A 25,680-nucleotide genomic window follows, 5' to 3' on the forward strand; every position below is an offset into this window, starting at 1 on the left:
CTGACTTTTCCTCCTTTTTCAGGTTTTACATGTTATGTAAAAACTATTACCAGGACTGCAGAAGGCAGCTTGCTGTAAGCAAATACAAATAACAGCACAAGCTGTACAATAAACTAAATACTACCCTGACTCTGGTGATATCCAGACCACTTTATCTCATTTTTGATATGCCAGTTGCACTGTGTTGTTGGCACAGCTATATAAAAAGCACTCTGTGATGTTTAATTCAAACAGGTCACTTCAATGACATGAGAAAGCAATTTATGCAGCAAGAGAAAGCCTCTTAAATGTATTGAATCAAAGGAGCACTGATGCTTCCAAGACTTGGGCATTGCACAGCATTCAGTGATTTGCAGCTGGGGAGAGGCACCTCACCACACCTGTGCAGCAGTGCACAGCACTGGGCTGGTACCTCTGTTTTCTGCTGTCCTTTATTTTTTCACACATGCTGTTGCTGGGCTGCTTGCTGAGCATCAGGAAGGATCCTACAGCCAATGGCTTCATCTGAGGAAGCTGCCAAATGGAGTCTGCAATGCCAGGTGAATCCTAGTGGGAAGGATAGAGTTCTAAGGAACTATACTGCTTATTTTCATGAGGGATGTGGTTTCCCTCTTGGCTCAAGACAAACGACTCTGGTTGAGTAAGCCTTGATTACAGCGAGACAAAGAAAGCACATGTTCTCCAGGTACCTCCAGGCCAATGGATCAGACCCATTCCGCCATATGGATCTTCATCCTGAGTTTTATTAACACTTCCCTCCCAGGTAGCCCCTCTACCCCCACTCTTTTTTCCTTTTATTCTTTCTCAAAAGACCCTTATCACACTTTAGTCCTACCAGGGCACACCAGATTCCAGGAATACAGCTCACAGCAGAGGGAAAGCCATGTCAAAGCCACTCTTCACAGCAGGCAGTGGAGGAGAACAGAGCAGTGGCCACCTGAAGCTGGGAGCTTGGTACTTTTGTAGTGATCAAAGGTGGTCCCAAATTCATGGCTTCTCTTCCAGGGCCTTCTGGCAGGTGGTGGCAGCTACAAGACAGACATATTTCCAAAACCAGGAAACATTCCTACATTGTGACTGTCCCAAGGTTTCAGGGGTACATTCACAAAACCTTTCCAGATTATTAAAGCGGGCCCCAAGAAGGAGCCATTCGGATGATCCTGTGCCAACAACTACTTCACAGACAGCTGAGAGGAAAGGAATGCAGCTGGACACCCAAGCACTTCTAACCATAGCCTGATAATGGGCAGGCCCAACAGCTAAAATATTTCTTCTAACCTATTAAAACATCTGCATTACTGAGATTAGACCCAGAGCATTTGGCAAGGCTGTGCTAATTCCTGGAACAACGAATGGAAAATAATGACAAGATCAGTAATGTGACTGTGGTCCCTGCAAGGGACTTCAGAGATCCCACGTGACAGCCCAACACACAGAGGCAGGAGCTACATTAACCTCACACACTCCTTCTTCCAGCAGTGGTTATCCAATATCACCTTAGAAAATCCCTCACCACCCCACACAGCTGCAACTTGCTGCAGCACTTACGTGTGCTCTGTGAGCAGCTTTCTCTCTTTTCCAACATAGATCAGCTTTCTGAAAATTCAGTTAAATTCTTCTTGTTTCCCCACAGAAGCCAGGCTGTTGGTGATTACATAATCATTATTAATTTGAAGAAAAAGGGTCTGAGATCTGTCCCAGCAGTAGGATGAATCCCAAGCTTACAACTGATCATCCTATCTTACCAGTTCCCAAAAAGACAAGTAGCCCTTCAGAAATGTCACAGACAGCAAGTGTATTTTCTCTTTTCTGGGCTGACCAAATAATTTAAACAGAACGTCAAGGCAGATCTTCTAAGGACATAAAGCTGTATGAACTAGTCAGCCTAGTGGCAGGAGAAAAGAAACAATTTCTGGAAAAGCCAGAAATTTCCCAGAAAGCTGATTGCTTCCTTTACTGAGTTGCAGTTAAAAATAAATTAAACCTTTCAGTAGAAGCATGAGTCTTAAGACTGAAAAGTTACATTGTAGTTTCACAAATGTATGAAATACTAATCCTTTTCATAAGTCTGAGAATTTTTCAACTTTGTTCTTTAAGTTCTAGTCCACTTATTTATTTACATGCAAGAAGTCCAATTTCAAAATTATTCTACAACGCTGGTGCATCTGATTCCAAGCAAGTCCAAGCACCTCCACATCTCTAACACACCCTTCCCCACATCCCCCCAGCAGGGAAGTGCTACAGTTACAATTTTTCTTCCCAGGCAAGAACAACTGAGGTCACCCAGTACCTGGCAGTGTCGCTGGGTCTCAAATCCCACGCAAGCCTAATCACTGGAAATATGCTTAGGAGGAAGGAAGGCACTGCTAAGAGAGCTGTCACAGCACACCCAGACTGAACCGGCAGAACACCAAGGAGCACAGACATGCCACAAACCGAACAAGCAGCAAAGCCTCCCCTATGGGTGAATATTTTACAGGTTCCTGCAACATGAGAGACTCTTTCCCATCAATTATTGCAGTTATTGCTCCAGAGCCTTTGGAGGGACTTGAAGAAAACGGCTTTGAAGGAGAGCACCAGCGGCAAGCAAGCTGATTCCACACTAAATACATCGTTTCCACAGAGAACAAGTGTCATCCCCTACAATCCTGCCGTCAGCACAGCTCAGCTCAGTGCTGCCCTCAGCAGCACCCGCACACCACCAGCGGTTCAGCACCTCTGAACGGAGCTGAGGTGCAGCCAGAGTCCTCCTCCTCCGCTCCTCGCAGCTGTATTGACCAGGCAGAGATAAAAGCGGCTATGTAAAACACTCCAAACCCACATTATTTCACTTTCAGAGCGCAGAACATCGGGCCACGTCATCTCCTGACAGAGCGCGCCCGCAGCTCCGGGAGCTGTTCGCGCTTCCTCCAGCGAGCCGTGACTCACCCAGCCCCAGCAGCTGCCCGGGCTGCCTTTCCAGCACAGATAACTCACACAGGTCAACACGCACTGCTCCGGAACCCCTATCTCATTTTAATTAAGACTAGACACTTCCACCTAGTTTCACGCTGTAATTACAGCCCAGCCTCCCGGGGCAGATGCCAGCGTGCAGCTCCACACGAGGTGTGGCCGGCGGTTCACCCTCCACCCTGGCAGGGTCTCTCAGTCCCGGCTGTGGGGTTTGTGTGGCTGGGGGTTGTACCCCTGCACGCCCAGCCGGGCTGCAGGGCCCAGCTCTGCCCCGGGCAGTGACACAGTTACGTGTCACCCGTGCTGGCTGGGGGAGCAGGGTGGGGACAGGCCTCTTGCCTGTGCTGCAGCTGACTCCTGCTCTCTGATGGCTCTGCAGGGACATCCCTGTCCTCTGGCTGCACAGGGGAAGCAGGACACTCCAGCCACCTGTAGAGTAAGACCCGGTAGACCAAAGAAAAAGCTGCCATGAAACAACCCCAAAACCAGACAGAGCAACATGACATTGCCACACCTATTTAACAAAGGATGCTGCACAAGTCTGTGCAGCAGCAACTGAGTTCACTCTCAGCACCAAAGACTTTTGAAAGATAACTGCCTTAAATAACAATCTTATGTCCTTCTTTAAAATCCCCAACCCAGCCTGGATTACACTGTCACCTGGAAACAAACCAATGGTGCAAGTCACAGGGGCTTAACAGCTGTACTCACATCACTTCCCAAGCCTACAAGTGGAAAGAGGAAGCAGCTTCCTTAGTCACACTGAATGCCATAAGGAATTGGGAGTATTGCTGCATTCTGACTTCTTTTAAACCACAGGAGAAGTCAGACTCACACAGCAATGAACCCAACAGTAACACCACAAAGCAGACAGATCCTAAAGTGTCAGCTCCCACCCTCAGTGACACTAATGAGAACAGGGCATGCTTCACCCTCGCATCTCAGCTATGTTAGGGACGCAGACATTTCACCCAAAATCACTTAGAAGCACATCCTGCTCTTCTCTATCATTTTCCTCCCGAGATGGAAACTACTTCTCTATTGCAGCAAAGGAAGTATGAGCAGGAAGAAGAAACAACACCAGAAACTTACCTACAAGATAAGACTAAGGCTGTTTCAGCTGGAGGAGGGGTGGTGAGCAGGCTACGTGGTTTGCCTGCTGACACACTGCTGAGGACTGAAGGTACCAAGGTATCAACTTTTTCTCAACTTGAAATCACATTTTCCATTAAAGCACAGCTTTAGTTACAAAGGCAGTACTAAAGGTCAGTGCCAAGACTGTATGTCCTGAGGAAGATGCACTTTTTGTTACAGGGCCCAGATGACAATCTGGACTTGGCAAATTCAGGGCTTTTACTGAGCATTTGAGATAATTGCTATCAAATAGCTTTGGGCACTTTGGTTTTCTGGAAAAATCTTGAGCCTCTCCTGTGGCAGAGCTCCAGGAGCACTCACTCTGCCAGGGTGGTAGAAAGATGTCAGCTCTGGCTGGAGAGCTGGGCAAGGTGATGCCAGGACTTGTGGCCACCTTCACTCGCATAAAGCCTGCATGAAAACAAGAATGTTAAAGACTCACACAAGACAAACACAGATTTCTTTTGAACAAAGCTCCATCACACTGGCCTGTGAGGGGGCTGCTCTGAACTGGCCCCCAGCTCAGGAAGTGCCTGCCCTGCACAGGAAGACCGTGCACTGCCCTTGCTCCCCCTTCTCCCTCCTCTGAGCACCCGAGACTGAGAGATTTACACCCAGCTGGGGCACAGCTGTACACCCTGTTCCCCCACACCAGGACTCAGACAAGACAATTCAGATGTGGTTACTGCATTTAGAATAAAACCAGGACCTCAAAAACAACCCACAAAACAAAAAGCAGCAGCAGCTTGTCAGTTCAGCCCACTCCAGAAGAAATTGAACACAGACTACTCACCCTGGTTTGGTAATACAGGTATCTATTTTATTAAAAAAGTTACAAACAGGTGGACTGTAGGGTTGTCTTACAAAATGACAAGAATGAATTCTACTGGAAAAAACTTTTTACAAAGCATTATAGGTAATTGTTCCATTTTTGCACTTGTTATTCCAGATTTCACCTATCACTGATAAAGATACAGTACATTAGATACAAGATGTTAGGTTACATTTTTATTTGTAGAGCCCTACTGCAGTGATTTGAACAACTCCTAAACAGATGCCATAGTAAAGACAATACATATTGCATTTATTATTAGCCTCTTACTCTAATAAGCAACTTCACATGCAAACTATTGAGGAAGCCTAAATAAACTTTTGGTCCCTTTTTCCCCCCAAAGTGTGCTGAAGAAACCATCTCTCATTTTCCCAGTCCTGTCACTCTAAGCTAGTTCAAGTTTAAGGTTTTTTTTCATTTGTTTGTTTTTTTGTGTTTTTTTTTTCTTTTTTCTTTTTTTTTTTGCTGAGGTCAATGAAAATGAACACTGCTTTGAAAACTACCCATAGGAATGAACCACTGATCAATATCAACCAACTTTTTCCTTCTTAGACAAAGGAAAACTAGGATCTTCATGAATTACTTCCATATCCTATTACTTCCTTACAACCTACAAAAAAGATCAACAACCATCACTTAAAAAAAAAGTCTAGTTTGAATACAAGGTTTGGTTTAATTCTGATATTAAAGTGCAAACCTAAGTATTAGCCTCAGCCTGTTTATAAAGTTTGTACAAACAGGAAAAAAAAATTTCAAGTAACCCCACAGAAAAAGAATCAGGTGTTTTAATAACCAGGCAGAAATCCTGGAGTCCTCTTCTTTTCAGGATTCAAATTCAACACTGAATGTAGACACAGAATCTTTGTATCTGCTAATATTGTAAAGTCAGCCTGCATTATTACCAATAAAACACATTGAGATACTGTACCGGTGATCTTTTATTGTTTTAAATGCCATCATCCACAATACAATTTGTGAGTTCTTAACTGCTTAACCTCATATATCCATCACTGCTTTTACTGGAGCTTTTCTCATAGATATTTAGCTATTACAGGGAAAGAATGTACATTTCTAGAAGCATGTTCAAATGACTAAAGCTGGGCTCCTAAAAACCTAGAACTTTGGTGCAGTAGGTGAGCTGCAGTTATTAAATTTCTGCAAAAAAAAATTACACATTTTAAACCACTGCTAGAAAAAGCTCTCATGTATGCAACACGTTAATAGAGGTGAACAAAAAGATTTTGTCTGTTCTTTGTACATTTTCATTCTGCTCTTTATACCTGTGTTATTGTTAAAATTTTCAAGTATTCAGAGAAAATGTTGATCAGGTAAACAATAAGGAAGGCAATGGCTGTTTAAAGCACGCTTGCAGTTAGTATCACTGAAACCTGGTGCTTTTCCCCTTGTTACACCAACTTGTCTCTAATATTAAACTTGTTTATTGGGGAAAAAAAAACCAAACTAAAAAGCAATTTGTGACAGTGCAAGAAAAAAATTAACAAATATTGCTTTAAAATATTATTCAGAAAGACAAATATTAGGAACTATAAAATGTAAAGTGAACTTATTTGCATTAGATTTACATATGCAGAGGTCTACTAGATGTCTCTTACTGTGCCAGGCAAAGCTGAGCTGACAGAGTAGGCATAGAGCCCATTTTGAAGGATACATTATCCCTTTTCAAAGGCATAGAGAAGCATTTTGTAAACAAACAAGTTTAGAAACTCAGTAGAAGGAAAAGTGTGCTGCTGTTTTTCAATGCTACAATTGTCACGTTCAAATAAGAAACCCGAGACTGCGAGAAACATCAGCTGGAGACTTTCTATGCCATTCCAAGTAATCCCTACTGTCAAATCAGACTAGTTACAAACACATTGTCACAGCTGCCTTTGCCAAGAAAAGGGATACTACATCCATACTACAGAGTGCCTTCAGTATCTTTCCATGACACTGTCACACGTAAACAAAAAGTCTCAAAGAATGACCAACTACATTGTAGGAGAAAACCTTGCAAATAGAAATAAGCACTGATGCGAGGTAATATACAGAAGTAACCATTTGTTTAAGGCTCAACTTATTCTCCATTAAAACTCTCTTCTTTTAAAAGGCATTGAGTAGGTAATACTGAGTTTAAGTATTTAATAAATACAAATTCAGAATTGATTAAAGAAATCAATTAAAATATTAAAAATGAACTCTTGCATATTAGCCATTATATGAACTTAGAAAGCTATAAAAGGACTGATAGATAAAGAACAGATTTTAAAACTTATGGTAAACATGCTAAGCATTCTGATTAAGGTGTGTGGATCCTGGAGGCCACCAACCTTATGCACTTAGATGTATGGCAATGTGCTGTAATAGAGACAGGTTTACCAAGGCTCAGCTCTGCAACCTGGGCTGAAAGTTCTCCAAAGCAGCATCTGTGCAAGTTTCCTCTGAGTTTTATCTGCAATTTAAACAAACAAACAAACAAACAAAAAAAAACTAATGAAAAAAAAACCTAATGAACATATTCAATATACATCCAAAGTGAACATGGCTCCTCCCCTGCCTGGAACAGCCAGTTTTCCATCCTGAGCTCCACTGTTTTCCACAGCAGCATTCCCAAATGCTCCACTAACTCTGGTAATACAAGAGGCAAGCAGGTAACAACCTACTGCTATTAATTTTTCAACAGCTGCTGCTGTGGGATCTGAAATTGCATCTAAAGATCTGAAAAAGCCAGGAAATTTAAGTTCTCTTGTACAGATGCACCAATGCAGGACCTAGTGTATGTGTAATAGCCAGTAACATACAGCAATGGCCTTCAGCACAAGTTCTGGGAACAGGCAGATGAGCCAACTAACTCAGTTTTGATACCTGTGTTCTCAGCAATCAGACCCTCTAAATGACTCCAAAAAAGCCCTTTAGCATTCAGACAGCCTCAGCAGGGCCAGAGCTGTACACCACCATCCTCAGTCAAGCACACCAACACGTTACCAGTGTGACCAAACCATCTTTGCATTTCAGATAGCTCCCAGGATTTATCTTCAGAGATATCCTGAAAGTCTTAGGTGAAGCTCAAAGTCTGTAGAAACCTGTCATATGTATGTGCATGTATTTCACTCTAGCTTGATCCATGACTTTTCAGGGATTTTGAGAAGCCTTCTCAGTTCCAAATGAGTCAGGAGCTTATGTTTCCTACTGCACCATTTCTTTTCAGCTGTTGAATTGCTCTCAGCTAAGTCTGTTACCACAGAGTGCTCTGACATGGCCAGGGTTCCCCTTCTTGCCTAACAACTGGTCAACACTCAGGAGCAGCACCCCTGCCCTGACAGGAGCCAACACCTAGGTTTTTCTTGCTTGTTTGTGTGCTTTCCAACTACCAGCAATTCTTTCCCAGTCTGGTGAGATCACTCCCACTCCACACACTGTTGCTGGTCCACAAGTTTTAGACAGAGTCCCTGTCTGTCAAAAGCAGTGAACCAACATTTAGCTTCTAATGGTGATGGATTAGACTTGCTTAATAGATGTTTTATCTTTGCTTAGAGCACAGAAGAGGTAAACCATTTACAGTGTAGCTCCTCATCCTACCAGAGTTAAATCCACCCCAAAAACTTTATCTAAACCCAGCATCCAATAATGTGACCAGCAAAGAATTGCTGGGAACACTAAGAACAGAAAAATGAAGGAGTGGTATGTTCCTTCACATGCCCTTCAGCATCCTTGCATTTGCAGGTTAGGGACCTCCCAGTTCAGATTTGTCATCTTCCATTTGTGTTTAGTTACTAAAATTAACACTACAGGATACCTTATCTGGCTTCATTTCCCTGTGATCTTTTACACCACTCTCTGGTCTCTTCTGTGAGCAGGGAGGAGAGAAGGGAAAGTTAGAAAATATAGTAAAATAAATGTGTCTATGTTGCACAGCCACACAGACCAGAAGAGAGTACACTTGCAGTTTTTATTCCTAGAGAGGAATACTCTTCCTTCAACTTTGCTAATACCAGTTACTCATGAACACGGGACAGAAACCACTAATCAGAATCAGTCTTTCATCCTAACCTTTAAGGTGCTACCAATCCTATTAGTATCAGAAAGAATTTAGTGCACAAGCACTGTACCAGATACCATACTTTAAAGAAGATTCAAAATACAAAAGAGTGTCATACTGAAAATTCAAGAGAAATACTGGAGCAAGGAACACGGAGCAGGTCCTGGAAATCTCCTATCTCTGAATGCAAGAGCAAAACTACACAAGAGCACTGCAGAAACACAGAAGAGGAGGTGGGGAACACGATGTGAGAACACCACACATTTTTTTAAAGGAACTAAGGGTTATCCTTCCTATGCAGTTATGTTCCATCCTCCATCTCAGCCAAGGCAGCTGACTGGAACAACAGTTTAGCAAATGCTTCTCAAAAACGTCATGAAAGAACCTACACATCATAGCTGACAGACAGGCTGAGGTATCAGCACCAAAAAGAGGTTAAGTGGTACCTGAGAGTTAAAACTGACACTGGAACTGCCTCAGGCAAAGCTAGGCCCAGAAAAAAAATCCACCCCCACCCCTCCTGGGTTTCTGCACCAGAACTGCAGGAACACAAACTGTTGTATGTACTGCTCTGTGAACTGACACACCCAAGACTCCTCCTGGACACAGCCAGGTTACAGAACTCAGAGATTATGATGATCCCAGGACACAGCTGTAGCTCAAGCCCACAGATTTTCAGACAGCTGGTTCTACTTCCTCAGTTTCAGTTTACCTAGGAGGGGTCACTCCTAAAGCAGAGGTCTGACAAGCAGCAATTGTTTCCTGGATCACAGATAAGCAGGATTACAAAGCTGATTAGAGCTATCACAAGACACTATCAGCACCTCTCCTACCAGAGCACATCAGACAAATTATCAAGCAGCAAAGGCTTATGATAAAGTTAATGAGATCCTACATCTACTCCATCAAAGAACAAGGATAGAGTGGGAACCAGGAAGAGCAAAGTACCCCAAAAGTGTTAGCCTGAAATGAAATATACAGAGCATGAAGACTGTGAAAAGCCAGAATGAGTAATAAAAGTTCCAGACATTGTGAAAACTGGACTGAATAGGAAATGGATCAGGAAGGAAAGACTTGTTTGGCACAGGTGATGAGACTGTACTAGGCAGAGACAGCATTCCCCAGAAGCAAGGAAGCAGTTTGCTGCTGAAGGCTTGGGGTGATTGTCTAAGCCAGGCAGAAGGAAGAAGAGGAAATCTCTATCACAAAAAAAAGCTTAGATCCTCTTGTCTCAAGAGCTCACAAAGGCATAAGAATACAGATGTTTCTTCTGAAGCAAGAACATGTTTAGGAAGCCACCAAACCTAGGTAAGAGTTATCTTTCAAAGGAATAACATGTGGCCCTGCCCCTTCTTCAATTTCACCTTTAAGATCAAATGTGTTACTTAGTGCTAAATCCAGAAGCAGACAGGTTACAAAGCCTCTCTTAGAAGCAATCAGTTCCAGAACTATTACTTTCAAGGATGAAAGGCCTGATTTTGTCAGAGTTTAAGACAGTAACCTGCACAAGACAAATCATTAGTAACCCAGGGCATTGCCATATCCTTTGGCATGATACTTCCAGTCCACATAATCTTGCCTGTGAAGCTGCCTTAGAAATAGCTGCAACATTGCATTACTATACACAATTCAGGATATTATCCCTGCAGCACTCCATTTTTTTTTTAAGCAGTAATTTCTTAGATTCATTTATTAGAACTCCATAGAATCTGCAGGTGTGATTAATGTGAGACTTTATTTGTATTTTCCTCTGCTCCAAAACAACAAGCTCTCTCACCTTTCAACAAGTAAGTCTCAAACTTAGACACACCTCTTACACACTGACAGCAGCCCTTCCTAATTTCACAGAACTGGAGATAAAAACATCATGTATTATCTGTAGCATGACAGTGCTAGGGCCATGAGCACCTAAAACTTGATATTTACAAAGCACTTGATAACGATCTCAAAGAGAAGCTTTGAGACTTCACTCTGACCTTGCACTCAAGATTAAAGAGGATACATAGTCCAAAGCTTCCAGTAATAACCTATTTTCCCTCTTGTCACTCGGACACAAAAAGCTCCGTTGAGTTAAGCAAGTTACTAACATGGCAGTGGGAGTCTGAGCCTCAAGCAGTGCAGCTGTCAGGAGGGGCAGTTCCTTCCCCTGAGTTTCCACATCCTCCCTCATTCCTGCACTTGCTCTCGGAGATCACGAGTTGTTTGCAAAGGTCCAACAGACAACTGGAGGTCTGAGGGACCAGCTGGCTGCACACAGAGCACACCAACGGTGCTTTGCAGTCACATGGATTTGAGCCAGAGGTGAAACAAGACCTGCAACAGCTACAGGGGAAACAGGAGTGGGGGTGGTTCAGAACCACCTCATGGGAATGCGCATCAGGGAGGGACAGAGAGACAGGTGGAAAAAGGTGATGAAAAAGACCACACGTGTGAAAGGCCAAAGGCAGCTGTCCTGGAGGGAAAAAAATAAAAATCAAAGCAACACCTGACATAGGGGAAGCTTTACAGAGGGCCCTCTGAACGCTGGACTCTCATCTCACCTCTTGTGAGTGAGTCACTGTGAAAGGAGAGCTGTGCATTGGGAAGCCATTTTACAGTGTGTTCTCTGCTCTGGAGATTTGAGATGAAAAGCACTTTGTGCATGCCCTTGACTATTGCATGTGGGCTTTGAGCCACTTCTCACCACTCAGGGTGGTTCTCTTGCAAGAGAAACTTATTCCACTGATAAGGCAGAAGGGTACTGTCAGTTTCTGTACCTACAGGACTTTATTTCTTTTAAACAAGCTCAAAGTCTTCTCAGTAAAACTACTGGGAAACTTGGTGACAATAATCCCACTAAACTCCAAGGTAATTCCCATTACTGGAAAATAATTCAGATACCAGCTACAAGAATAAACCCACTGCAACATCACAAAGCACTTATGCAGAATAACACAGCATCAAATACAGCACTGACAGTCAAAATAGGTGCAGATGAGATCATTCACTTTGTGTCATTGTAAAATTACTGCAAGCAAATGCAGCATTCCCTGACTAACCCTACTGAGGTAACACGAGAAGTCCATTTGACTCAATCATGTGCACGCGCTCCCATCTTTTGGAGGAAGGCTGTCTCATTTCAGACTCCCTGTCCCTTTATCTCTTACTGAAACACCATGTTTAGGCACCTCAGTTAGTTATGACTGTTCCACCAACCTGCTCTGTATGGCCATGGTTGAGGTTTTTCTTAATATCTCTCACTGGACGATGCAAGTTGTACAACACTGATCTTGTTTTTCAGGCAGGGAGGCATAGTTCATTTGCCTGACGATCTCAGCAAACAGTTCATCCACCATTGTTTTGCTCTTGGCTGACGTCTCCATGAAGGGACAGCCCCACTCCTGAGCCAGGGCTCTGCCTTCTGCAGATAAGACTTCCCTCTCCGACTCCAGATCCACTTTATTCCCCACCAGGATCAGAGGAACTTTCTCGTATCTCTTCACCCGGACAATCTGGTCCCTCATCGGCTTGATGTCCTGGTCAAACAATCCAGCTGGTTAGTACATGCAAGGAGTCACATGGAATTGCTACAGAACCACATTTTAGTAACCCTCATGTGCAACTGAACATTAAAAATACACCAGAAAACTTTTTAAACTCATAGTCACGCAGATCTAGAATTCAGAGAAAATTTACTACCCATCACTAAGTTACTTCTTCTTTTATATAAAAGCACACACACTTTAAAGAATTTATGTGCATAAACGAACAGAAAGTGACTGCTGTGCTCTCAGACAGTCGGTTCAGCCAGAGGAGGACACGGTATTGCTGCTCTGAAGGCTGGTTTCAGCTTTCTGAAGAAGTTGTCTCAAGTCTAAGGACCTGTAACCCTAGCAGGGGCATGCCATTACACAACCATTTAGGAAGTTTGTGCTTAGTTTACAGCTTGAGAAAGCCATCAATTTAAATAAAGCCTTCTCAGTCCTGGAATGCTTAGAATAATTCATTGTGAACACATTTAATCACATGTAAGTAACCAAATTAGATGCTGTAAAGAGATTTTATTACCTAGAGATGCATTTATTCAAGTCTGAGACGACACGGGGCGTTTGCACTTGAAAGTCTGAGTCAGCCTCCTCTGCCCCCTGAGTGTTTTAAGTTGCTATCGGTACTACAAATTCTTGCATAGTTCTGAGACAAAGCAACCCCAGCGTTTGAAGTTACCACTGTGTAAAGAACTGCAGAGAGGTTTACACCTACAGCCTTCAGAGCAAACACTACAGACAGACGGGAATAATTAAATATTAACAAGGAAGATTACTGTACATGCATTTCTCAAATAATGAGGGCTCACTGGAACCCAAAAATCAGTGAAAATGAGAGCAGAAGCATCCCAATGTCACTGCTGTTGTTTTCCAGAGATAAGCATGTCTTCAGCTTGCACAGGGCTGTTTCGAGGCCTCTGCTAAGATAAGGTTTAGCCTTCAGCAGAAGCAAACAGTGGGGGTGCGCAAGGTCTTGCCAAGCAGCTGGAACACACCCAGCTCAGCAGCCCAAGCCAAGGCAGGAGTTGCAAATAAATCCCTGCGCTGCACGGAGCGCTGCTAAACTCGCTTATTGCCCAAAAACAAAGCCCCGTTTCTTACAAGCAGCTTAGACCCAATACTAGCGGAGACAGTTCCTTTCTTTGGAGAGTTTTAATAGTAGAAATCAAATCCAGATCCACAAATTATCGTGTATAGCTAGTTCTCCTCTCCAGTACTCCACCTACGCTGTGAGAGCATCGAGCTCGTGCTGGACAGGAATTATATTTTGGGGGCAGGGAGCGGAAAATAGCAGCTCACTTAACAAGTCACAACTGCAGAACAATGAGACTCTCTTCAAGAGCAACTGCAGAAACATGCCTTTTAGGAAGGAGAGGGGGTTGGAAGGGGAAGTCTCGGTTTTAATATCGAGTGATTTCTTCACAAAAGGGGATTGCCAAGAGATTTCTGTTGGGGAAGTGGGAGCTAGGCATTGTTCTCCAGCACTGCGTGGGATTTAACAATGGTGGCACCCTGATAAGTACCTGCAAAGCAAGCAGTTTTCCATCAGGAAGCAGGGCTGGTAAACGCGCTTTCAAGCTGGCCATTTACACTTTTGGCCCTTCGGAGATAAAGCGCTTCTACGCACACGTGGCTACCCCTAAAACTTCCTCCTCGGCCCAGCGCCTTCCCCGGGGCAGGGCCGGCTCCATCCGAGGACGGGACACCGGGCGAGGTTACCTGGAAGGACTGCTGGTTGACCAGGCTGTAGACGAGGATGAATCCCTGCCCGTTCTTGATGTAGAGGTCGCGCATGGAGGCGAACTGCTCGGTGCCCGCCGTGTCCAGGATCTCCAGCACCGAGGGGGACGAGTCCACCTCGATCTCCTTGCGGTAGAAGTCCTCAATGGTGGGGTCGTACTTCTCGATGAAGGTCCCGGTGACGAACTGCACCGTCAGGGCGGACTTCCCCACCCCCCCGCTGCCCAGCACCACCACCTTGTACTCCCGCATCGGGCCCCGCTCGCCGCTCCCCGCCGGGCCCGGGCCTAGGGCAGGCGGCACCGCGGCCCTCGCATAGCCCCGGCCCGCCTCAGGTGAAGGGCGAGGCCCCACTGCTCCCGCGCCGTCCCGGGGGGAGCGAGACCCCCGTCAGTGCCCGGCGCGGCCCCGGCCCCGCTGCGCTCCTTCACCGCCGCGCTCCCGCCATCGCCGCCTCGGCCGCGGGACCCGCCCGCCAGGGCCACCCCCACCCGGAAGGGTTTTGCTGAGGCACCGGAGGCGGCCCCGCCCCGTCGCTGGCCGCTCACTTCCGGCGTGCTGCGTCACGGCCCGCCCGAACTGCGCCCGGGGGGGCAGGTTTGAGTGTGGCACCGAGGCAGCCGCGCTGTGCCGGGGGACAGGTTTGAGTGTGGCACCGAGGCAGCCGCGCTGTGCCGGGGGACAGGTTTGAGTGTGGCACCGAGGCAGCCGCGCTGTGCCGGGGGACAGGTTTGAGTGTGGCACCGAGGCAGCCGCGCTGTGCCGGGGGACAGGTTTGAGTGTGGCACCGAGGCACCGTCCCTGCCCGGCCCCCCAACATGGCGGCGCTAAGATGGCGGCCGCGGCCCCCGCCCCGCACGGGCGGCTCTGTGAGCGGCGCGTTGTCCCTCCACGAGCTCCTGCTCGGCACTCGATAACTTGAACAAACTCCTTAACAAACTGCTTTCAGCTTCCTGCGGGAAGAGACCCGCGGGGGAGGGGACCCGGGCTGTGACACCGGTGGGTGTCGAGGGTGGGACACCGGCACCGCGGTTCTTCATCGCTGAAGCCCGCTGGGCTGGTGACAAAGAGAGTCACCAAGTTATCAGAGGGATGGAGCACCTCTAATATGAGGAAAGGCTGGGACTGGGATTGTTCAGCCTGGAGATGAGAAAGCCCCGGGGTGACCTAATTGCCCCTCCCAGTGCCTGCAGGGAATTTACAGGAAAGGCAGAGAGGGACTGTTTACAAATACACGTAGCGACAGGAAAGGGGGAGTGGGTTCAGACTGAAAGAGTGCAGGTTTCGATTAGCTATTAAGAAGAAAATCTCCACTGTCAGGGTGGTGCGGCCTGAGGCTGCACAGAGAAGCTGCCCCGATCGCTGCAGTGTCCGAGGCCATCCCTGGCAGGGCGTCAAACGAGATCACCTTCGAGGTCCTTCCCAACCCAAACCAGCCCGCGACTCTCTGAAAGTTGTTACCTCTAGGTAACAGCTAGAGGTAAGCGAGGTAAGGCAAGATTCGTCCCGTGTCCGTACACTCAAGCCTCGGTGCCCCGCGCTTTCCCCGTTCCGTGAGCCCCGGGCGCGGGCGGAGTTCCCCGGCGGCGCTCGGGGCCGGGCGGCAGCGCTGACAGCAGGTGTCAGCACGGCACCAGGGCCAGCCCCGCCGCTGAGACTCCCCTTTTGATAAAAAGAATCGACGTCTGTTTTCTCTCTAAAATAAAACCCCCCCGGTCACTTCAGACCCGAGTCGATGATTCCCACCCGTAGGAGAAGCTGCCCTCCAGTATAAACACGTTTGTTTCTGCTGCTCCCTGCAGCAGAATTTCAGCAGGCACGTGTGGGGTGCTGGATTTGTCCCTTTCCCCTTTGATTGCAAGTCCAGGGCAGACACAGCTGCCTCGTTGTGTCGGTCCTGGGCTTCCAGCAGCCAGAGAGAGGTGCCTGGTCAAGGCTAAAACTGTCCAAAGGTACCGAGGAGGTGACTCTGCTTGTGGCTGTTTTCACAAACAGCTTTATTTTATTCACTTTCTTTCCATAGAGAGAACATGTCCATTATGGGAAAAGGTCAATGAGGACTTTTATCCTCCAGAACAAATCTTACTTATGTTACACCAAATTTGATTCACTCTTCTTTATCAAATGTAAGTAAAAAGCCCTCTCCTTCCTTCACCGTTGCCTCCAGAATTGTGTTGTCAAGTGAATTGCTGGCAGGAGGCAGACGTGCCTGGCTGGAAGATTTTCATGTGGCTGGTGAATCAGCTCGAAAATGTAAAAAGGTGAGCATTAAAACAGGCTGCCTCCTACTTTAACCCCATTAGAAATCACGAGTTGTTGCAAAGTACCTTAATACACTCAGGGTGCTCGGGATAAAGGAAAGCCGCAGTTGCTCCCAGAGGAGCTTCCCATCTAATTTTAACCATGACACAATCGGCGACAGTGACAAATGGGGGGAGGGAGAAAAGGGGCAAGGGAGGGTGAGGGCGACAATAATAAGATTACACGGTCACTTAGGTTCATTATGTGCGCGTCTTTGTGGCACTGCTGGTCCATTATGTTTGTGATGGGTGGAGGAATGACTGCGGGAGAGGAAGGGGCAAAGAGCACAGTGGGAGAAAAGCCAAATATATTTTTGTGCAATTGACTTTAACCAGCAACGCCTCGCTCTTGGGTTGAAGGGAAGTGCAATCAGGTGGACATAGGATAGGGAAAATGGATTTTTTCCCCTCCTCCAGTATTGATTTGGATTGCCAAGATTTATTTCCCATCTCACAGCACTTTATACCTGGGCATAGATGCCTACAGCTGAAAAAATGGGCCGATCTCAAAGTGCACCAGGCTGTTTGTTATCCTTAAGACGAGTCATTCCCTTCATTAAACAGTTTGCACAGCTCTTTCACCGCCTTGTGCCCTACCATATATCCCGAGCCACAGAAATAGCCGGTGATGTAAAAGGTTTTGAAAGTCTGGTTGGGAAGAGCTGCTTCTGCCATAAATGGCCAAGCTCTGAGCCAGCCATGCAGGGCACCTCTGCCACTCCCTCGCTATCACCATCCCCTCCCCTGAGGTGTGGCACATCCCGGGTCAAAGGCCTGATTTAATCTCTGCTGCCACTTTCTCCACGGCTCCTGCCAAGAAGAAAGGAGCAAGGCTCAGCCCTCCGTGCTGCCCCAGGAGGGTTTGCCCTCTCTCAGCAAAACAACCTTCCCAAATGAACATCCGGGCAGGATTCGATTGCTGCCAGAGCAGCTCTGTGCTGTTGATGGACTCAGCTGCTCTGTGCTGTGCCTGCAGCCAGCAGCAATAAAGCAGGCTCTTATTAAATTAACCTGCTAAGACACAGATCCTGCAGGGATGTTCAGGGAACAGACAGATGGCACAAGCAAGGGCCAGGAATAATTGCAATCCCCATCTCACCAATGTGAGAGATGAATCCTGCCCGGTGCTGTGGCCAACAGGGAGGTGGGACTGGGAGCAGTCACCCCAAGAGGTGACAAAGGAGCCTCTGTAAGCCATGGATGGAGTGAGGAGTCTGGAACATGTCCTGTGGATGCCAGGGTGGGACTGCACCACCCCCCAGCAGCCAAAGCCTCCCCACTGCAGCCACGGCGTGGGTGCTGCGCGGCCGCCACCACCTCTTGTGGGCTGTCCCCGCTGCCATCAGCGATCTGCTCTGACTCCCTGTGCCTGCCCGAGTACAAACCAGGCTCTCCTCTGCCAGGAAGCCTGCAGCAGGCTGCTGAGCCAGGGCAGCAGGGCTAGCCCAGATTTCACCTCAGTTACCGTCTAGCTGGGGACATCATTTGCGTAAACACGTGCAAAACCAGCTTAAGACCCAGTGTCCTTTCTTCTTTGCCTCTTCCAGAGGTTTTGCTAATCCACTTATTGTGCCTTATGGTGTTCAGCATGGAAGCTGCAGGGTAGGGACCAGCTCCTCAGGGCTGGAATGGCTACTGGAGCACCGGGGGCTGCTCTCACGTGCAGCTCATTCAAGAGGTCTTGTTACACCAGTCACATAACTGCAATGACAGCTTTTGATCTCAGCCCTGTCAGATTCCAGTGAAATGTGTCTTAGGGGTTGGATGTGTCCACTGGCCCAGACTCCTAATTCTGGGGCTGTTTCAGAACCTGCAGAGATGCTTTTCTTTTTTGCCAGCTTTTCCTGCCAATATAGAGATGACTCAGAGGCAAATCCTGAGGACCTTTCTCAGAAATTTCTGATTTTCTGCCATCCCTCAGCTTTTAGCCATTACTTTAGTCGCAACAAAAGGCATTATGGTTCTTCAAAAGAGGTAAAAGACATTTTCCAAAGCAATTACTAATTCTGAAGCAGAAGTGGGACTGCACTGAAATATAATTGATACACCAAGGAGACTATTGGGATTTCTGGGAGAAGCATCTCTCTTTGGCTCACAGACATGGTACCAGATCACCAGCCATTTAGAAGAGCTTGGCACAGGGGCTGAACAGCACCACAGGGGAAGATGCTGTTGCTACACCCAGCCACACTCACTGCCTGCAGCCCCTCACCTCCCCAGCAGCCCTCTCTCCTGGTTATCCCCTCTGATGCTGCCTCTCCTGCCGGCAGGATCGGCATCCGAGCGGCTCTCTCATCTCCGGGTGGTGATGAGTCACTGCTCCGTGTGAGCAAGCCAGTGGTGGTGAAGCCAGAAATGTGGTTTCACGGGTCATTCCTCTTCCTATTTTCTCCAGACATGGAACTCTCTCCTCGCTGCCCTTCACAGTCCAAGCTGCTGTAATCCTTTCTGCAGTGCCTGGGAAGCGCCTCCAGCTCTCCGGGTCTGTTGGGCTCACACCGAGCTGCAGCTCCGTGGCTCTCAGAGGCCTGTCCTGCACACCCCCGACGTGATGCCAGCACAGTGCCCTCTCCTTGGGTACCACCTTCCACAAATACCTGCAAAGCTGAGGGGACGGGGCTGTCCTAAGCCTTGCCTTTGTTAAATCACCAACACATGGACAGCCTCTTCATAGAAATACATATATATACATATTTTAAAGTTTCTAGCCAACAGTAGAGTAAAACTGAAAATACAGCTCCTTAAGGTTAAAAAAGGCAACAGTGAACACGTAAACCAAACCCGTTGCTTTAAACTCCAAATGAAAAGAAAGGAGGGAGAAAGTAAATATTCTGTCAAGATATATTTTTAAGATTTGCAAATATAAAGCAATTTTAAACTAATGTCTTACAGAAAGATTCCCATTTGCTTTTAGAATTCCACGTGTTTTTCTTTTTTTATCATATTCCTGCAGCATTTGCAATTCAAATGCTTCAGAAATGTGTAACCTTGCTCATGAAATTTGCTGGCCAAATGAAGCAGACAACAATTAATTAGTGAAACCCCCTGCTTTACTCCCATTGGTGAGAACAAGAGAGAAAAAACATAAAATTCAACCCAAATGGGGCATTGAGAAAATACTTTAATATGATGTTGATCTTAATAAGCAAAACCATTTCTTTCCTCCCTCTTTTTTAGTAAATTGCTTTTCACTTGACAATTTCCTCACCGAGAAGTGACAAGTATTATTCCGAGTCGTTAATTCCTCCACGCAGGCTCTGGCTGAGCTCATTAAAGCGTGCTGAGTCCCTGGGCGGGCACTGCCAGGTTGTGCGGTGACCTGGGACCAGAACACCCACTGCCTTGTGCTGTCCCCAGCCCTGCGACAGGCAGTGTCACCGAGACAGCCAAGCACCTCATCTTCGTGGCTCTCCAGTGCCTTGGGTGGGTGACACAGGGACATTTCTGTTGGAATACTGGTGGCCCTTTCCTGGAGCATCACTCCTGGCCAGCATGGGATGCACAATATCTGAGTCCTGGCAGCACTCATGGAGTGTGGGAGATTCTTCCCAGGTGGGCAATGCCACTGTCACCAAATGCTGCAGGGTAGCACATCAGACTTGATTTTAGAATCATGGAATATCAAATCAGAATGTCACAGACCATCTTCCTAGCATGGCCCTGTTCCCCATGCTGAGGACACTCACTTTCCCACCCATCTCTTTTCCCCAGCCACACAAACACATCAGCAGAGAGTCCCTGTGCCTGGCACATGTCCCCAAATGGCCTCCCTGCACGTCTTGGATGAGATGCCTCCAGAGATCAGCCTGAGGCCAGAGGGAAAGGCTTTCCATGGCAGTGCAGTGGCAGAGCCATGGGCAGTGGGAGCCAGGCAGAGCTTCTCCCCAGGCTCCTTTGCCAGCAGCCAACAAACCGTCCGCAGAGCAGGAACACGGCGAGCTCATTATGAGACACTTGATCAGCTGCCCTGTCAAGGGAGGCCAATGGGACAAAGCTGTGTGTCCTCCACACCAGAGCCTGTCAGCTCTCCTGGAAAGAACACCTGGCTGCTTGGAGACAATCCAGACACCAGCAAGGATCTTCATAACAACCTGGAGAGCTGCAGCCTGGATGACATGTGGCATCCATCATCATCATCCAAGGGAGCCAAACCAGCAGACCTCAGAGGCTGACTGCTCCAGGAGCCTGGGAACCAAGGGGTTAAAGTGCTTGGCCAGGGAAGGTCCTGGGAGGAGAAAAGCACCGAAACTGCTTAATTAGAGTATTCAAATTAGAGGGGGTTGCAAAGCAGTTAATTTCTCAACTTGAAAAAAAACCAAAATTAATATTGGCCAGCCAGGATCAGAAGCAATGGGAGCCATTGACAGCTTTGCTGGGGCTCCTCGTGCTGGGGAGGACTCCAGAGGTCCCTGCTATAATTATCTGAAGGCTTTAGTATTTTGTTTTGAACTTGCTTGAGCATTTTGTGGATAAAAGGCGGTGATCCAAACCCCAGCTGTATTTCCGCATAAAGAAGCAAAGGGCTCCTGCCTGGCATTGCAGTGTGACACTTTGGTGTTTCCTCAAGGAGTTTCCTAATTTGCACAGTCTGGAGAGGATCAGACCAGTGGGTGGTGGAAGCAAACTGTGGCTCTGCCAGGCTGGTGCTCCCTCCCAGCCTCCAGGAACAGGCAAGCACCTCCCATGCCTGCACAGATGGAGCAACAAACAGCCCTGCATGGACTGAGCCACCACTCACACCGGGGGCTCACTGCCTCATTGATCCACAGCCATGGACACCTCACTGTCAGCAGCCCCTGAGCAAGTCCAGCCATGCCAGTGCCAGGGAGAGGAGGCTCTTCCCTCTGCCTTGTGCCACAGCTCCAGTGTGGGAATGTGGATGTGGATGCTGTGTGGACAGTGCCAGGGCTCATCCCTTGGTTAGTCCTTGTCCTGTGGGCTGACAGCTTTCCTTGCTCTGGTCCATCTGCCTCACCCCTCAGGCTTTTCTCATCTGCCTTTTTGCTGGTCTAATCTTTTCTCTAATATTTAATCCCATGCCAAATTCTTTCCCATCCTCTTAAAATTCTGAAATTCTCTAATTTTTTTTCCTTGTCTGCATAATTGAGAACCATCTTGAATCCCTTTGTGTTCAGACTTCATACCTTGTGCTGCCACTATGTTACAATCACTTAAACGTGAGATCTTTGCATATTATTCCTGTGGAGACAAATTTTTGCATGTTCCCTAGAAAGGAAGTCATCCTCCATTAGCAAGTGCTTTGTGGTGAATGAGAGAGAACACGGCAGGAGCAGAGGCAGCAGTGGAGAGTCCCACCCTGCACTGTGCCTCAGAGTGATACTGATGTCTGAGACAAGCTGGGATTTCTTTCCCAGCAATATCTTTGCTCTTCAATGGCTGTGAGTGAAAGGCTTTGACACTCTCCATCAGCACAGCACCAGGTGAGGGCTGGCACACGTTCCCTGCCACCCTCCCTCTGGCAATGCAGCTGCCACTGCCCCTGGTGCCACCCACCAAGTCTCAGCACAATGGGAAGGGAAGGAAAAAAAATACTTCCCCCTGCACAGACACATTACACCAAGAGCAGAGAAAATTGATCTCTGGCTGCTGAGCCTCTTTAGCACTTTGTGTTGCTGAAAGGAATAATCAAGCCTGGCCCTGGAGAAGGCAAAGACAGAAAGAAAATAAAAGCTTTCCCCGTCTGATGATTTATCTCTGGGGTTGGGGCCCTCCCTGAGGGACCCAGTGGTGGTTTTGGGAGAGGCTTTTGCTCTCGGGCCTGGTTCAACAGCAGATCCACAACAATCCCACAAAATTTTGCTTTTCCTGCTCACTCAGCAGGTCTGAGGGGAAAGGGAAGAGGCTGCCAGGGCTCCCAGCTGAGCTCCCAACAAGGGGGGCTGCAACATGCACTTACACTGGGCTTGCTCAGGGATGTCACTTGACATCCCCTAGCACAACTTCTCTCCTGTCCCTCGTGTAGCAGCCATGGTGTGATGCAGAAGCCTGGCTTTCTCCAGGTTGTGGCCCTCACAACAACTGCAGGCGTTGGAGTTTGGGGACAAGGATCAAAGTGCTGAAGTGCCACTCACGAGGCTGAGGAGGGAGAGAAGGCTCCTCACTTGCCCTCAAGCCAAGGGTTGAGCTTTGCCCTCCACAAGAGTGTGGGCCATTTGCCACAGCCCATCACCAGAGGCTCAAAATCTGTATCTAATACTCTGTTGGATCAACAATTACCAGACTAAAAGAAAAATCCACACTGAAAGGGGAGTCCTGAGGCTCCTCCTGGCTCCCGGCAGCACACCCTGAGCTGGCCCAGCCCCAGCTTCAGCTACTTACAGTCCAGGGGACGCACATTTCCACAGGCAGCCCCCTCAGCCCCCACCCTTGCCAAGCTGTCCAAGAGCTGGGGGTAGAGCTGTGGCAGTGTCAGACACCTGTGAGCACGGGTGTGGGGGGAACATCACATCCCCAGACAGGTCCAGGGAAGCTGACTGTCACCTCAGCCCCAGGTAAGTGCTGCCTGAGAGATACCCCATCATTTGGTGCCCTGTGGAAGATGCAGGTTGGTGAGGCTGCAGGTGGGAGAGGCACAGGAGGAGGAGGTAGCAGCTCTCTCCCAGCTCCTGCTCTGCAGCCCTGTGCCAGGACCGGCCAGGCTGGCTGGCTGGCGGTGGGCGTTCGTGACTCATGATCCCTGATCACCATCCGATGACACATTTACTGCCAGCAGGATGGGCCTCCCGCCAGCACAGCAGCCCTGCAGCCTCTCGGGAGGGTGGCTGGGCTTTGCCAGCAGCTGTGCTGATGCAGATGGGTGGGGAGGTCACCAGCTGCAGCCCTGGGATGCACAACCTGAGGTAGCCCCTGGCTGGGTGGTAATGGGGGCAGACCAGGACCCTCTGTCCCAGTGTTCAGTGTGGGAGCACAGGGGCAGAGATGGGACCTGGCCAAGGCCAAGCACAGCAGGCCTTGGAGCCAGCCCTGCTCCCTCACCTCCCACAGCACCCTCCCTGCCTGCCCAGAGAGCTGGCTCCCGGCAGCGGGCACGGTGACAAATGCCTTTAGAACATTCTTTATTAAGTGAGAAATCTCACTGCGCTCCCTATGCCAAGCCCTAATACAGTGCAGACCTAAATACAGCACTAATGCAAAAGCTTAAAGGATTTCCCATAATTGAGCAAAGCTGGCAGAGGGGCAAGAACCTGGTGGGGGGAACTGCAGCCCACCTCCCTCCTCAGCGTGGGCTACCCTCAGTCTATCCCCGCTGGTCCAAGTGTGGCCACAGCCCCCACCCTCGGACTGTTCAGTGTAGAAAATTAAAATCTTCCAAGGCCTCATCTTCCCCAGCTCAGAGCCCCAAGTTGCCATCGTTACCCTCACACAAATCCCCTTGATTTATGCAATAGCACAAGTAGCATGGTGATGTGTGACCTGTGTGTCACCCGTCCTCCTGCTGCCAGCATTGCTGGGGCCCTGCCTGTCCCAAACCTCACTGAGCGTCACAACAGGGCCAGGGCAGCAGGACTGGGCACATCCAGCCTCCAAAGCACAAGGGATGCTCCAGACAGGGGAGCTGCTGAGCCAGCACCTGCTGCTCCTGCACACCCCAATATCTTGGGAGGTGGGTGGCCACCAGCACCCTGCACCCCAGAGAATACCTGGTCTTACCTTTGTACTTCCTCTGCCTTGGCACAGCCACACATGGCTCTGAGAACAGTGATGGGAATATCCTGTGTCTCCTTACTAGCACGGCAGAGTGTGATCCTCAGGCAGGCTCACCCCACAGGGCAAGTGGCTGATGGCATTAATTCAGGCTTCTGTGGGGGAAAGCAAAACAGTTTTCTTCAATAAGTTTTCCAGAAGCTTTACAAAGCACAAGCACCTTTGCTTTGGTGCAGCCATATGCAGCCCAAAACACCCCCAGCACCCCTTGATGTGACCACCAGGAGCTGTTCATCAGTGGGAGCCCTGCCAGACATTCAGGTGCCACTGTGCTGCAGGCGTGGGGACAAAACTGAGGGCTGGCAGGGCTGTGGGGCAGGTGGGGCCACAGCCACAGAGGAGCACAGCCGTGGGGAGCACAGGACATGCAGGAACTGCAGCAGAAGCACTGCCATGGAGATGGGCTGAGGGTTGGTGCTGTGAAGCATTAAAGCAGAACGGTGTTGATTACAGACACAGGCTCCGAGCACACAGTGGAGGGTGGGAGGCAGCAGCTCCCTTGGGAAGGCTCTGATAACATTTACCAGCAAATCATTTACACGAACCATGGAGCAAAGCAGAAATACCTCTGTGGAGCCCAGCTGTGGCTGTGAAGAGAGAAATGGTGCAGCAGCACCGTAGCAAGGCCTCCTGCCTGGCAGCAGGGATCTTCTCAGGCAGGTGGTGAGGTGTCACAGTGCCATCCCCTCGGGGCTGGATTTACATATTCGATCCAGGGGAAGTGCAGTGGGAACAGTGGGGCAGATGCCAGGGCACATGCTGCTAAACAAACTGGCAGAGCCACACTGAAAAAGGCAAAAGGAGGAGGGAAGGGCAAAGCAAACATCTTCTGACTGAGCCAGGCCTTGGTGGGACTCATCAGAGCTGGGTGGCTCTCCTCCAAGCCTGTTCCCATGGCCTTCAAGCTGTGGCTTTTTCTGTCTCCCTGTCCACAGACAGCTCAGAGGCCTCCCAGCCCACTCCCAGGGATCCTTTGTTGGCACGTGCTGCCATCTCAAAGATGTACTCAAGGCATGTCTCACCTGGCCTGGAGGAGGCACCTGAGTCCATCGTCTGCAGTAACAGCTCTGAGCACAAGTGAGAGGGTGCAAGCTGCTCCTCAGACTGCCCTGCACTCTGACACGACCCCTGCTAGGGGGAGTTAAGGGCTGCTTGTGTTGGAGAGCATATTTTAGATCCACAACTCATTGGGGATTAGCCAAACTTTTCCCCATTCTCTTATTTCACATAACAAATAGATAAAATTGAACTATTATAAAAACTGGCTTTGGACCATCTGAATATGGAGCAAGTCTTGAAAAATTGCATTTTTCCCATGTTCCCCACTGAAGCTTCAACAGCCAAAGAGCCAAAACAGGTTTTTGTATTAAACATGACTTTCCTGCACAAACAAGCCCCAGTGAAAAAGTAGATGGGCCAGGTGCTGAAAGACTTCAA

The 25,680-nt window shown here is 48.3% G+C and overlaps 1 protein-coding gene and 1 long non-coding RNA gene across 3 annotated transcripts; one reads left to right on the forward strand and one right to left on the reverse strand.

The window, feature by feature from the left end:
• Positions 1-4,884: 4,884 nt before the first annotated feature.
• On the reverse strand, positions 4,885-14,678 carry RAP2C (RAP2C, member of RAS oncogene family). The gene is made up of 3 exons (XM_053955450.1): positions 14,198-14,678; positions 12,150-12,469; positions 4,885-7,367 (listed from the first exon to the last, which is right to left on the reverse strand). The coding sequence occupies exons 1-2, from the start codon at positions 14,468-14,470 to the stop codon at positions 12,191-12,193; spliced, it is 552 nt and encodes a 183-aa protein (XP_053811425.1). The 5' UTR covers positions 14,471-14,678; the 3' UTR covers positions 4,885-7,367; positions 12,150-12,190.
• A 323-nt stretch (positions 14,679-15,001) lies between these two features.
• On the forward strand, positions 15,002-24,178 carry LOC128795037 (uncharacterized). 2 transcript variants are annotated; one of them, XR_008433368.1, is made up of 3 exons: positions 15,002-15,707; positions 16,242-16,479; positions 20,230-24,178. It is a non-coding gene; the product is annotated as an uncharacterized LOC128795037 (long non-coding RNA). The 2 variants fall into 2 exon arrangements; XR_008433367.1 differs by lacking the exon at positions 20,230-24,178 and adding an exon at positions 18,914-19,950.
• Positions 24,179-25,680: the final 1,502 nt, after the last annotated feature.

This window comes from Vidua chalybeata, chromosome 14 (assembly GCF_026979565.1).
Source record: "Vidua chalybeata isolate OUT-0048 chromosome 14, bVidCha1 merged haplotype, whole genome shotgun sequence".
Lineage (NCBI taxonomy): Eukaryota > Metazoa > Chordata > Aves > Passeriformes > Viduidae > Vidua > Vidua chalybeata.

Coding starts and splice junctions, on each gene's coding strand:
- RAP2C (XM_053955450.1), bottom strand. CDS start 14,470: ATGCGGGAGTACAAGGTGGTGGTGCTGGGCAGCGGGGGGGTGGGGAAG. Junction 12,470..14,197: donor TCAACCAGCAGTCCTTCCAG/GTAACCTCGCCC, acceptor TTGTTTGACCAG/GACATCAAGCCGATGAGGGA.